At 45.1% G+C, this 13,093-nt stretch overlaps 1 protein-coding gene and 1 long non-coding RNA gene across 4 annotated transcripts; both read right to left on the bottom strand.

Moving 5' to 3' along the window:
* Nucleotides 1-508: 508 nt before the first annotated feature.
* LOC146755779 (uncharacterized) lies at nucleotides 509-2,905 on the bottom strand. The gene is made up of 3 exons (XR_014937936.1): nucleotides 2,039-2,905; nucleotides 1,184-1,310; nucleotides 509-646 (listed from the first exon to the last, which is right to left on the bottom strand). It is a non-coding gene; the product is annotated as an uncharacterized LOC146755779 (long non-coding RNA).
* Nucleotides 2,906-6,030: 3,125 nt separating this feature from the next.
* On the bottom strand, nucleotides 6,031-9,072 carry LOC146755778 (E3 ubiquitin-protein ligase PHF7-like). Of its 3 annotated transcripts, XM_085525219.1 has the most exons (9): nucleotides 8,990-9,072; nucleotides 8,571-8,662; nucleotides 8,374-8,475; nucleotides 8,073-8,197; nucleotides 7,723-7,885; nucleotides 7,520-7,626; nucleotides 7,183-7,296; nucleotides 6,939-7,057; nucleotides 6,031-6,806 (listed from the first exon to the last, which is right to left on the bottom strand). In XM_085525219.1, the coding sequence occupies exons 1-9, from the start codon at nucleotides 9,039-9,041 to the stop codon at nucleotides 6,088-6,090; spliced, it is 1,593 nt and encodes a 530-aa protein (XP_085381345.1). In that variant the 5' UTR covers nucleotides 9,042-9,072; the 3' UTR covers nucleotides 6,031-6,087. The 3 variants fall into 3 exon arrangements, with proteins under 3 accessions (XP_085381345.1, XP_085381344.1, XP_085381343.1); XM_085525218.1 differs by having other exon boundaries at nucleotides 7,520-7,885; XM_085525217.1 differs by having other exon boundaries at nucleotides 7,520-7,885; nucleotides 8,374-8,662.
* Nucleotides 9,073-13,093: the final 4,021 nt, after the last annotated feature.

The following is a 13,093-nucleotide window of genomic DNA, read 5'->3' as shown; positions in this document are numbered from 1 at the left end:
TTACAGTATGGGCAAAAGATCACTATGCTGAACAGAAAAAGGACTCTAATATAATAAAAAGATGCAGTTCCAACAGAGCAAGAATGTTCTTAGCACAATAGCTGCCGACAGAGTCATGAAACTGGCACATCAGATCCTTTGCAAGTTGGCTTAGACAGGAGATCATAGTTTAAGCATACCTAAAAAGCTGTCTAAGTTGTGCTCTAGAAAAGCGTGTAGTAGAATAATCCCACTCCAACACACTGAAATTATCTATGATTCCAAATTAGAAGACATCTCCGTGATTGCTACATCACCTACTTAGTAAACTGTAAGCCAGCCAAACACAGAGATCTTTGAGGACAAAATAAAACAGAACAGCAGGAAGACCAACAAGAATGACTTGGTAGAATAAAGAAATACCTCAGTACTTTCAACCTCCTCCTGCAAATAGATGAAACCTCCAGTCTGTTTGGACTCCTTAGTAGTTTATTTTAAGCCAAGACTACAGTATAATCGCTTACCGAAGAAGCAGGTATATCTAGAGGGCCAGAAACGACAGTGGAATACAGCTTCCTTTTGCATCGTTTTGGCTTGGTCTCTCCTTCTTCGAGACTTTCAGGTTCATTTGATTTAGGAGAACTTACGGCTGACATCAGCTTCTTGGCTAGAAGAAATTTGTTTTGATACAGAAACCAATCAACTTACTGGTTTTGTGAGTCTTTAAATCACTGAATGCAAAAAAAGCTTTGTAACAAACTTGGTTTATAAATGACACGTAAAATTTAAGTGAAAATACTCAGAAATTGTATTTGTTCATCGAGGTTCTTTATTGCTTCTATAGCTGAAACAGTTTATAGCTTCAGGTATGGCAGCTTAAAGCACGCATTAAAATGGAGTATGAAAGACAATCATGGCTCAGAAGTCGCTGGAAGTCAGAAACTTCAGCAGGAGTTAAACAACAGGCCTAACTTTCGTGCTGACAGAAGCACAAGACAGAACCAACTTTCTCTGTATACTTGTAGGTTTTCACAAATGTAATAATGAATCTCTGAAGAGACGAATAAATGCATTTACTTCATAAATCAAAGGACAACTTAACATGGCAGACAAGTCTAAGAACACATACATTAATAGCCTACAGCAGAAACAAGCCATTCTACAATGTCTAGAAAACATGGAATAAAACTTATTCTACACCAACCTTTAGAGTGTATAATAGAAGGAGAGCTTTGAATAAAATCTCCAACTTTTTGCAGTGTTTCATCCTTCTTTTTAGTCAGTCTTGAAGCATGTACTCGCTTTCTCAGGAAGTAGTCTTTTCCGGATTTCTGTTCAACAGAGATGTGAACATGTGAAACAAGAGCATTGTTTAAACTTCATTTTAGTTCAATGTTATTTTAAGTTGACATTTTGAGCTTTACTACTGACACCTCTGTTCATTATGCTGATGATACCACAACGGCAAGTAATGTAGACAATTTTACACCCTTTAGGGAGTTGTCAAAATCTCAGCTATTTCAAGGCATACGTTTCTTAAAGTTTCTTAATAAGGCAGTAGTTTCTTTAAAAGTAGCTCCCAAGCTGTGGAGTTGTTTCTTACATAAGCTGTTCTAATTACATAAAACAAACAAACATACAAAACAGAAGACAACAGATGGGAAAAATCTACTACTCATACTCTGACCATTCCAAGGATACTGCTATCACATGTGAACATCTGTTTTTAATAACTGACATGCATATTTATGATATGAACCTTAGTTTAATACAAGGGCTTCACTTACAAAAGCACACGATAATACACTAAAGCTTCTCTTCCCAACTATTCAGTGTGCAATATCCTTCCCTCCAAATCATTACACAGTACAGCCATTACACGCTCTGGGGACAGACTGACTTGCCCTTTGGTTAGCTTATGGAATTTAATAGGAAGAGCTCATAAGCATGTAAGATTCCCATTCAGGTATACACATAAGGATAAGACACTGCTTCTTTCGTGTGACCACACAATTACAGGAAGTCCCAAGCTAGCTTCAAAACTAGAACAAAAACCAACCATTTTCTCGTCACTTGCAGAGGGTGAATTAAAAGCCATGACAGATTTTGTATTTTTCGTGTTCTCACTTTTCACAAAATCCTTGGAAAATAGGACAAGTTTCAGCCATGATTCTTTTGGAAAGAACAATTGATGTCACAAAAGTGAACACTTTAAACACTTTTGCTAATAGTAGGGAAGTATTTGCTAGTGGTAACTATTCCACTGTAAGTCAAATAATAAATAAGCATTCAATTATAAAAACAGGACATTAAGATATCAGTATTAGACATCTCATGATGTCTAAAAAGCTGATTTATGTCTACAGGTTTCAAAGAAAATACACAATGGAGTTAAGAGAAATTCCCTTCTCTTTAACCATTATCAATGAGCTTGGCTGTTAGTTTTGTTCATTAAAGCAGTTCATTGATTAAATTCTTCAACTACTTTACTGAGGTAGAAATAGCATTTTTTTAATGCTTAAATGAGAATGGTAAAAAGGCATCAGATATTTTGTTTTCTGTTGGGTCTAGGTCATACCTCATCCATGTCATCACTTCTTTTCTTTTTTGCCTTAGGCATTTTCACTCCTAAAGGTATCATGCTGCCGTGCTGCTTTATCTCCGTCTTATCAGGTTGCAGAGGTGTCAGTGGGATTTCCAGCTCCGGCTTTGGGAACCGACTAGTTTTGCCATTTTCTGCGGACACTCCAGAAAAAGGACCTCTTTGGACACATTGCTCTAGTGCTTCACTACCCTTGTCATTGGAAAACCTTTCTTATGTCCAATCTAAATCTCAACTCTTATAGTATGAAACCATTTCCCCTTCTCCTACCAGCCTCACAACAGAGGCTGATAAAGAGTCTGTCTCCTTTCTTAAAGCCCCTCTTTCAATACTGAAAGGCTGCTATCAGGTCTCCTCAGAGCCTTCTCCAGTCTTAACAGCCCCAGTTCTCTCAGCCTCTCTTCACAGAGGAGGTGTTCCGTCTCTTAAACCTGTAGTACTGCATGCAGTTCTGGGTTCTTCAGTTCAAGAAAAACAGGAAACTACTGGAGAGAGTTCAGTCAAGGGCCATGAAGATGTTTAGGGGTGTGGAGCATCTCCCTGAGAGACTGAAAGGCTGAGAGATGTGGGCCAGTTCAACCTGGGGAAGAGAAGACTGAGGGGATTTTATTAATGCTTGTAAATATCTGCAGGGTGGGTGACGAGAAGCTGCGGCTAAGCTTTTGTCAGTGGTGTCCAGTGCTAGGAGAAGGATCAAACAGGCACAAACAGGAACACAGGAAATTCCATGTGAACATGGAGAAAAATGTCTTTACTTTGAGTGTGACAGAGCACTGGAACAAGCTTGTGGAGACTCCTGTATTGATACTCAAAACATGCCTTCACTCTTGCCTATGCAGCTTACTGTAGTGAACGTGCTTTAGCAGAGGGGTTGAACAAGATGATCTGCAGAGGTCCTTTCTAATCCCTATGAACCTGTGATTCTGTAATGCAGAACAGATTTTAGATTTCCATCTTTGGATGTATTCAAATTCTGAGCCACATCCCAAGGAACGTGGTTTAGTGGTCAATTTAGCCCTGCTTCAATTGTATGGTTAGGTGGATTATCTCCAAAATCTCTTCCACATAAATTATTGTATAATTCTATTAGTAGATACAGTATGTTGTCTATATAAAAAGAAATATATAAATAGGGTTTGCAGTTCTTGTTGTTAATGTTTTTGTTTTCCTAGAGAAAGAATCTTACAGATGTGTAAAACTAGTTTCTATCACACAGGAATGTTCAGTGGAAAACTTTAGCCAGATTGTCTTCCCTTGAATTGCCAGGTTTTGTTAATAGCAATTTCCAAGCTATTTTTTTAGTTGATATCTTTGGGGACTGCTACCACTCCTGTTTCCCAACACAAAGTTCATCCAGCATAAATGCTAAAACAGTGTTGCCCCTTACTTGATGTTGCTTATGGTTTTTCTATTTTATTTCTCTGCATTTTCTAATGAAAAATAGATCACTTGATTACTTCTAATATGATTTATGAGCCAGTGATAGGAAAATGTAAAATTCCAACCTGAAACGGAAAAAAAAACATTAACAAACTCTCCTAGCCATTTAATAGATAAATATCCAGTCATTTGAAAGTAGATCTGGAACTTGTGTATATATTTTACATAAAAGAATCTTGCTAATTAGTGGTGGGGACGTAAAAGATTTAGTGTCATGTTCCATAAATATACTTAAAATAGCATTTTAATGAGCATTTACCATTTTGTAACATAGCTCTCAAGAAGGAAATCCATGTGTGCAGAATATAGCAAACTGTAAATAGAATTTATGCTTCACTGCAAAGTCCATTAAACCTGTCAAGCACCAGATAGATCTCTGGAGTTACAGTGTGGCCTGAGATGTCATCCCCTGTTGTAGACTACACAGGCTATACAGAGTGCAGTACAGAACTATCTCTGTGTGCCTTAAATCATCCAGTACTCATTAAACAGATAGCTTCAGTGTTGGTGATGTTCTCTGATTTGTATTGACATGGATCATTAATATCTTGAAACATTTAGGAGCTAACAAAATTATTATATGAAAAACCAAAGTCATGTCATAATATCAGTTTTGAATAGGCCTGTAGTAATTAAAGAGAATTCAGACTGTAAAGCAGTTTTGTAATGTTACTCTTCCTGTTACAAAAGAACGGTGTTTAAAAACATGCTGTTTCCTTCAGTGGAATTCAACAGTCTATAATAAAGAACTGAAATTATTTGACTGAGTAATAGCATGTAATTGATAGCCAACATGATCATGTTGATAGTAAAAGCCAGATTAAACTACGTGTGCATTTGATAATGTAGGGTTTAGTCAGTGATTATTTTATGGCTGTTGATGAATTAGGACACAGTTACATTTTAATAATTTAGTACTGATAAATAAAGTTATGAGAACTTACAGTCATTTATCCTCTGTACAGTAGTATTTGTATTTGATTTTTCAACATTAAAGTTATATCAACTTTATTAAGAGTTTTGTACACCATTGTTTTCATTAGAATAAGATTCCATTTCACTGAAATGGGAACATCTTTGGTTAAGGATCCAGGATGTGCAATGCAAATGTATGTGAAAACTAGACTTTACAGTGTAAAGAAATTACTAATCAGAATAACTGGAGTCGTACTATTTTGTAGGTTGCACAAATACTTCAAAACATTGGTGCAAACATTTCAGATGAATGATTTGAAGAAATATGGAAGCAAGCCTGTATGAAACAAGAAAAAGAAGAGGTATGTGTAGAAGATATCAGAAATATACTGTATGAGACGCATTCATCAGAATCAAAAGATAGTTGCTAAATCCAGTCTCTGAGCTCTGCATTTATTTAAATTGACATCAGTCATAATTCTGGTGCTAAATGCAATAAATATTTTCTGATATACGTGCTTACATAACTGGAATTCACTGCTTCTGGTCTTCCTGAATAGTGCTTTCACCAAGGATATATGTCCACGCCTTGAAGGACAGGCTGGTCGGGTGGAACTCAGCAATGTTCGAGTACCTGAAGCAGGCCTACGGGACTCATATGGGAAGCATAAAAGATCTTTGGGACAGAACTTAGTGTTTCAGACACTCGACGCGCTGTAGCATCCCCAAAGCAGAACCACCACTCAGAGCTGCTGGCATTGCAGCAATGCAGGAGTGGAGCCCAGGCAGGCCCTGGCTCAGCCCGCAGCTGGCTGGTGGGGGAGTTAACTTGCATGCTCTGATTGCAGTGACAGCCCCAAGGCAAGAAGCACCACCAGAACAGGGCTGCCCCTGCTAGAACTGCCTTCGCTTGTGGGCACTGGAGATACTGAGCCCCAGTGGAGCTGGGGCTGGAACCCAGCACTGCCTAGACCCAGGGATGGGAAGGAAGGTATGGGGGGATAGGTGCCTGGGAGAAGACAACCCTGTGCTTCCAGTCCCAGATGCAAACTACCTTGTGAAAAGCATAGAATAACCACACTGAGAAATGTCTATGAGATCTTCAATTTTTATTGAGCTGGCCTCTGAGGACCAGAGTTAGCACAAGGGGATCACGTTTGCCTACTTCTGCGGCATCTTTGGGGCTGGCTGTGGGCATTCTCAGCCTGACGTCCCCAGGTGCGGCTTTGCACCTGGGCTGGCCCTCGTCGCCTGGACTGGCTCCTTTGGTGTCTATGGAGCTGGCCCCGGGATTCTGCAGGCCGACGTTCCACAGGGGAGCGGCTTCGTGTCTGGGCCTGCTGCCTGGTCTGTCTTCTGCGACCAGCCGCTGGGGAATCCCCTGATGGCCGCAGTGCTCCCCTTCTGGTGTAGTGTTGGGAGCCACTCTCAGCCCTTGCAGCTGGTGCCTGGCTCCTCCGGGAGAGCCTCCGGGGATGGCTGTGGGAATCCAGGACCTGAGATTGTATTGGAGTGCGGCTTCGTGTCCGAGTCCGCTCACCCAGTCTGGACCTGCAGCTGCCAACTGCCAGGGAAGCCCTTGAGGACCGTGATGCCCTCTGCCTGGATGATGTTGTGGGGCATCTGTCAGCATGGCTGCTCCCATGGCAACCTCGGGGATGATTATGGATGTCTTCATCCATTTGGGCTGTCCCGGGCTGGCTGGACTGGCTGCCGCTCTCAGGCACCTGGGAACTGTGAACAGGCCCTGTTGCTGCCTGGCTGGCAGTGCTGGAGCTGCTGCTCTCAGGAACTGTGGAGTCGTGGGATGGCAGCAGTCCACGCTGGCTGAGAGTGCTGGGGCCGGTGACCTCTGAGTTTACACTGGAGGCTGTAAGCAGAGGCAGGAAAGTCAGCAGGATGGACCTCTTGCCCTGTTGTGGCCAGAGAGTCTCTGGCCAGGCTGCCCCATGCACCCACTGTCAGGCCTTGCCTGCCCCCCGCCTGGCTATTTGCTTCTTACCGGTGCCCACACCAGCACAGGCTTTGCACTCCCAAGCATCTGCGTCATTGCTCAGGTAGGAGCAGCGCCGGTGAGTGCCTTCCGCAGCACAAGAGCTGCACAGGAGCAGCTCCCAGGGCCTGGAGAAACAAACGGGTTGTGTCTGTGAGGACAAAGGCAGCTGAGCCAAGGATGCTCGTTCCGATAGCCTGTGGTGAGGCTGAGATCCCATGTGTAGCCCCAGAGGGCTGCTGAGGTAACTCACCCCTCTCCCTCTGCCTGCTCCCTGCCTAGTGGGTAAAGGCAATCACTGGCATCGCAGCGCTCGTGTCTCAATCCCAGCGATGCGTATGCGTTGTCATCCTCCCACGTTGGCCCGCTGCCAGAGAATGGAGAATACGTGATGAGCTCCCACTGCCCCTGGACTAAGGCTGACCCAGAGCAGCACTGTTCTTCTACCCCAATCCCATTTCCAGCTTCTCTGTAAGACTGAGGGCAGCCAGGGTTCATGGGCAGCCTAGGGCTTTGCCTGCGTGAGCACTCCCTGGGCAGGTGCAGCTCTGGTGCCCTCATGTCTCAAGAGCCAGAAGAAAAACACCAACCTGAGTGGGATTCGGATGCCCATGACAAGCATGTCGGATAGAAAGGCATCCGTATCTCTGCAGAGGGGGCACTGAAAGCAGTTGACGCCTGCACGGATGGCCTGTCCCTGTAGCAGAAACACAGTCAGTGGGAGTGGGAGCAGGCTCGGGTGCTGTTGGCAGCCCGCTGCTTCTTGCCCGCTGTTTGAGGAGAGGGCTCCTACCTGGATGCAGGCCCGGTGGAACCAGGCGTGCTTGCAGGCTGGGCACACCAGGGTGAGGTAGGACTTCTTGTCCTCCACTGGCTCCATGCAGATAATGCAGTTGGTATTCTGCTCTGGAGCCGCCTCCGCAGCCTGCTTAGGGCTGTGCTGCTGGCAGAATGAACTGGGGGAAGACAGAAGGGACAAGCAAGGTGAGGAGAGCTGCAAGTGGGGCAGAAGAACAGGAAGGAGCCCTGGGCCTTGGCCCTGGCTCTGCAGGCTGCTGAGAGGTGTCACAGCAGGTTCCTCACTTTCTTGGCTTGTATTGAAAGCAGGGGTTGTAGGCTCAGGTGAGGCCTGGCAGCCCTTACCTGTACTCTCCAAAGTACTGGGTGACACATTCACCCTGCCGGGTACAGGACAGATGGAAACTCTGTTCACAGCCCGTCTCTGCACAGGTGATGGGGGCCCCCAGTTCGCCACAAATGAAGCAGTGCTGGAAGGAGCAGAGCAGCGTCATCAGGAGCAAGCTCAGGGCCTTTGCTGCTGGACCTCCTGCCTCTGGGCAGGGCTCAGGACACAGGATGCAGGCCGGGAAGGCTTCCTCAGGACCAGGCTGAGCTTGAGGAGCCTCTCCTGGCCCAAACCAGCCTGCTCCAGTCAGGTCCTCACCTTGTGCTCCGCTTCCTGGATTACGCGTTGGACGTCTTCTGGGGTCACCTCTGCCGTTCTGTCGACAATTCTTGCCTGCTGGAAAAGGCCGTTGGAAAATGCCTGTTCAAGAGAAAAGAGCAGGATGGTGTGAGGACAGAAAGGAAGGAAGCATTGCTTGGAGGAAGGCGAAAGGAGGGAGCCCCGGGGGAACTCACCATACAGAACACATGAGCACATATCCCAAACTCCAGCTGCTTGGGCCCACAGATGTCTGGATCGGCATAGGTCTGGCCGCACAGCATGCATGCTGGAGAGGAGAGAGCAAAAGCAGTGAGCACGGTGCAGGGCCAGGTGTCCCTGAGGGCTGTCCCCAGGGGCCTGAACTGTGCCTGCCCTGCTGGATAAGGGATGGGGCTGAAGGCAGTGCAGGGAAACGGAGCATTGAGAGCCCATTGGTCCCAGCAGGCAGCCACAGGCCAAGCGGGTCCCCCAAGGCCAAGGAGCAGAGGGGCCCTGCCTGCAGTGGCTGGGGAGTCCCAGAGCACACCTGCCTACCCGCTTAGCCACAGGCTGAGCATCATAAGGCCTGTGCCTGGCAGCGTGGTTGCTGCTAACAGGGATACTTGTCTCTCACCAGGTTCCCACAAGCGGGGAGCGTCCCGAATCCATGAGAACGTGGCGCGCATCGTCAGCGAGCACTTGCAGAGTTTCAGCTCCGGCAGCGCTGGGCTTTCTCCTCCGCACGCACCTCTGCCAACTCTGAGGGAGAAGCAGGATGAAGGTGAGTTTACAGCTCAGTCCTCTGAGGGGTGGGAGCCCTCCTCCCACTGTCAGCCTCAGGCAGCCCCTTCGTCCCTGCCCTCTCCGCACCTCACCAAGTCGCACTGAATCAGGGCCTGAGCTTGGCCACGGTTGTTCTGTTTGCAGGCGCCTGGGTCACAGTGGCCGCTCCCTGCCACCCACTGTGACAGAGTCGCCGCTGCCCGGGGGGTGAAGGTGAAGGCCCTCAGAACCCAAGCAGGACACTGTCGGCTGTGTCTAGACTAAAGGGCTGGGCTTCTCCCTGATTTCTTCTCCGATGGGCCCAAATGTGTTTGTGCTGCTACAGGAACTGTGTGACTCACGCACCCTCCTGACATATCCAGAATGTTTTAATAAAAATCACATTAAAAAAATAACAACATATCTTTTCTTCTGTAACCTACCTCTGACATGTATTTTACATGTGGTCAAAGGCCATTCTTCTTCACTCATTATGGATTTGGCAGGTCCTTGCGTGGCTTAAATGGTGGACACGCATGCTTGAAAGGATTATGGCTGCACACAGCAGCAAAGTCTACTTGTTGTGTATTTGATTGCCATTGCAATACGCATGCAAGACCTCAGAAAGTCTTAATTGCTGCGACACAGCCAGTTAGGTCTGTGCAGTTTCCCAGTCATTTGCTTCCCTTTGTTCAGTGCTTTGGGCTTGCAGCGGACATATTCTGATTTCACTGTTGACACTTTCTATCTTTATGAATTTATGATAGGTTAATAAGCTTCAGAGATGCAAGCTCATGACTTCTGTGTTTCTTGTGGGCAAGGGCAATGCCCAAGGCAAACTTTTCTTGAAAAGGAGGAGAGCAACGTTCACTGTGAATGAAAAGTTAAGCTTTCTGAGAAGAAACACTCATATTTTGCTGTTGAGTGCATTTTCTATACATAGCGGCTGTGTTATAAGGTCAGAGAGACTGGGAAGAACTTGACTTAGAGTTCTTAGATGGAACAAGTAATCAGGAAATCTTGACAAAGTTGCCTGTTTTGGTAATAACAAAACAAAATAGTGAGTTCTAAAATTATTTGGTCAAATATCCTTCTTAGACTTTTAGTAAAAATAGACAGTGGCTAAAAGACCCGGCCCATTCAGACACTTTGCACACTCTCTTTTTTCATCACTAGTCACCACCTGTTTCACCCAAGGAATGGTATATTTTATAAATAATGTGTTTTTACTTGGTTCCACTTAAGGAGTAGAGCTCCTCTTGATTTTATTTGATTTGAAATGTGTTGAGTTTCCAGTGACAGAGTTGGAAGAGCTTCCTTCCTGTAAGACTTTTATTCTCTCCCAACGCCTTGCCGGGAATACCGAATTTCAGTAGTGGAGAGCACCTGTTAAAGTTAGGGCTGAAGCTTTGAATATACAAAGTTCTGTGTTACTAATTTTATGTTTCTGTTTGGTATTTTCTGCACGTGAGTATTGCGTAGATACGCATTACATAGATACGACAGATTTGACCGAGACTTGTGCTGTGTAAAGCAGCTGCTGGACTCAGTTATTCCCTTTACTGTTGTCCAGTGGAACAGCGCCTCTGTGCAATGACTCGTTTTTGGGATGCTGAAAGATCTGGTCAACCGTGTTCCATGGAAATCTGTGTAATACAAGCAAACGTAGACCTTGCCTCTATAGGTGCTGCACAGGTAACATAACTGTATGTCGTTAAAGGATTAAAGACCATATTCTCTTTTTCTTCCCAGTAAGTTAAGATTGCTGGGAATTGCCTATTTTGATCATTTTTTAGAAAGATGTGCTTACATAACCAGAATGTGCTGGTTTTGATCTCTCAGAATCACCCCTTCACCTCGTGTCTATATGATTATTTCTGCCATCATTACGGTGAGTTTCCGAAGGAAGAAAAGAGGATGCAGCATTCTTACAATATTTTCTACTTTTTTTGTTGTTGTTGTTGCATTTATTTATTTATTTATTTATTTGTTTGTTTGTTTTCCCTGAAATACAGCTCCTAACACATTAGGTCTAGCCCCTTTATTAATTTATTTTTTTCTTTTAATTAATTTTAAGACATTTTCGGTGTTATTATCGTTGAATGGAATGACATCTAGCACTGTTTTGAATGTTCTGTTAGTTCTTGTCAGCAAAGTGATAGCAGAGAACTGGCTAGGGTAAGTTACTAGATGTGCTTAAAAATCCACAGGTTGCGGTGCTTCACATTGTGGTACTTAGTCATGGGTGTTGGACCTGTAGTGTTGTCATGATGTAGCCTCTGTTAAGAATCCATGAATGAAATACAAATCTAAATGCCCAGTAGCATTGCTGAGGACTCCCATTGTCTATGGCAGCTATTAGTTGGTAGCGTTCACTTTGATAGTGTTCACATTGACAGTGAAGAAAAATAGATCAGATATTTTAAAGAATATTAGAAGGTGCTATAGAAACACAGGCCATGTGGTCAGAAAAGCCTGGGAGAGCTTTCATTTAGAGCACTAACTGTTCACCTGTGTCTAAACATTGACGTGTGATCAGTTCTGCCTGGGCTGCAACCAGGGCGTGAGTAGGGTGCAGCGTAGTGCTAACTCAAATCATGGCAAATCATTTTATGAATTCTGATACACTGGATAAACACAGTCCTGTGAATAGCAAAACATACGCACCTGTGCATTCCATTTTAATTAAGCAATTTGGGAATGGTTTTCAGGAGTGCCTAAAAAATAACTGATGTTTTTGGAGTATTTGTGTCTCCATTGTCAGTTGACTTAAAGACATTCTCAAATGGAATGTAGGGAGTTGCCATCAGATATTCAAATCAAACAATTGATTGCGTCTCTTTACCAGGTTCCTATAAGCCCCATCCTACCAGAGAAACAATCTCTGGCTTCCCAGTCGTGCCTTGTATGTGTCATCGCTCTTTGGCCGTGCATACATTTGGATCTATTTTCAAGAATGATCCACAGAGAGAGTAAAATCTCATCAAAGATCTCTGACCAACAACTCCTTGAGACCTCCCTAAGAACTGTAATAGAATCACAGAATGACCCGGGTTGGAAGGGACTTCAAGGATCATGAAACTCCAACACCCCTGCCCGGCAGGGCCACCAATCTTCCATGTTTACTAGATTAGGTTGCCCAAGGCCCCATCCAACCTGGCCTTGAACACCTCCACCGACGGGTCATCCACAACATCCCTGGGAAGCCTTTTCCAGGACCTCACCACTCTCCTAGTAAAGAACTTACCCCTAACATCCAACCTAAATCTTCCCTTTTTCCACTTAAAACCATTTCCCCTTGTCCTACTATTATCAGTCCTTTCAAAGAGTTTTCTCCCTCCCTGTTTATAGGTACCCTTCAGGTACTGAAAGGCTGCAGTGAGGTCACCCTGCAGTCTTCTTTTCTCCAGGCTGAACAAGCCCAGCTCCCTCAGCCTGTCCTCATAGGACAGGTGCTCCAGCCCCCTGACCATCCTCATGGCCCTCCTCTGGACCCTCTCCAACAGCTCTATGTCTTTCTTGTACTGAGAGCTCCATACCTGGACACAGTATTGCAGATGGGGCCTCACAAGAGCAGAGTAGAGAGGGACAATCACCTCCCTATCCCTGCTGGCCACCCCTCTCCTGATGGAGCCTAGGATCCCATTTGCTTTCCAAACTGCAAGAGCACACTGCTGACTCATGTTAATTTTCTCATCTATCAGGACCCCCAGGTCTTTCTCTGCCGAGCTGCTCTCAAGGACTGCTCCCCCCAGTCTTTACAGGTGTCTGGGGTTCTTCCAGCCCAAGTGGAGAACTTTGCACTTTGCCATGTAGAACCTCATTAGGTTTACCCGGGCCCACCTTTCAAGCCTGTCAAGGTCCCTCTGAATGGCATCCCTTCCTTCCTCCATGTCCACCACATCGCTCAGCTTGGTGTCATCAGCAAACTTGCTGTGAGCGCACTCCATTCCATCGTAGATGTCATTGATAGAGA

The sequence above is a fragment of the Coturnix japonica genome, chromosome 30, assembly GCF_054131305.1.
Source record: "Coturnix japonica strain WE chromosome 30, WE-NBRP24, whole genome shotgun sequence".
Classification (NCBI taxonomy): Eukaryota; Metazoa; Chordata; class Aves; order Galliformes; family Phasianidae; genus Coturnix; species Coturnix japonica.
Note: the sequence above shows the minus strand (reverse complement) of the source record. Positions and strands in the feature narration are given on the sequence as shown.

Bases quoted from the DNA above. Each gene is read 5' to 3' on its own strand.
- LOC146755778 (XM_085525217.1), bottom strand. From the start codon at position 9,024: ATGGATTCGGGACGCTCCCCGCTTGTGGGAACCTG. The intron at 8,663-8,989 runs GTGAGAGACAAG...TCTCCTCTCCAG, and splicing joins TCCCCGCTTGTGGGAACCTG to CATGCATGCTGTGCGGCCAG. The intron at 7,886-8,072 runs GTAAGGGCTGCC...GTCTTCCCCCAG, and splicing joins CAGTACTTTGGAGAGTACAG to TTCATTCTGCCAGCAGCACA.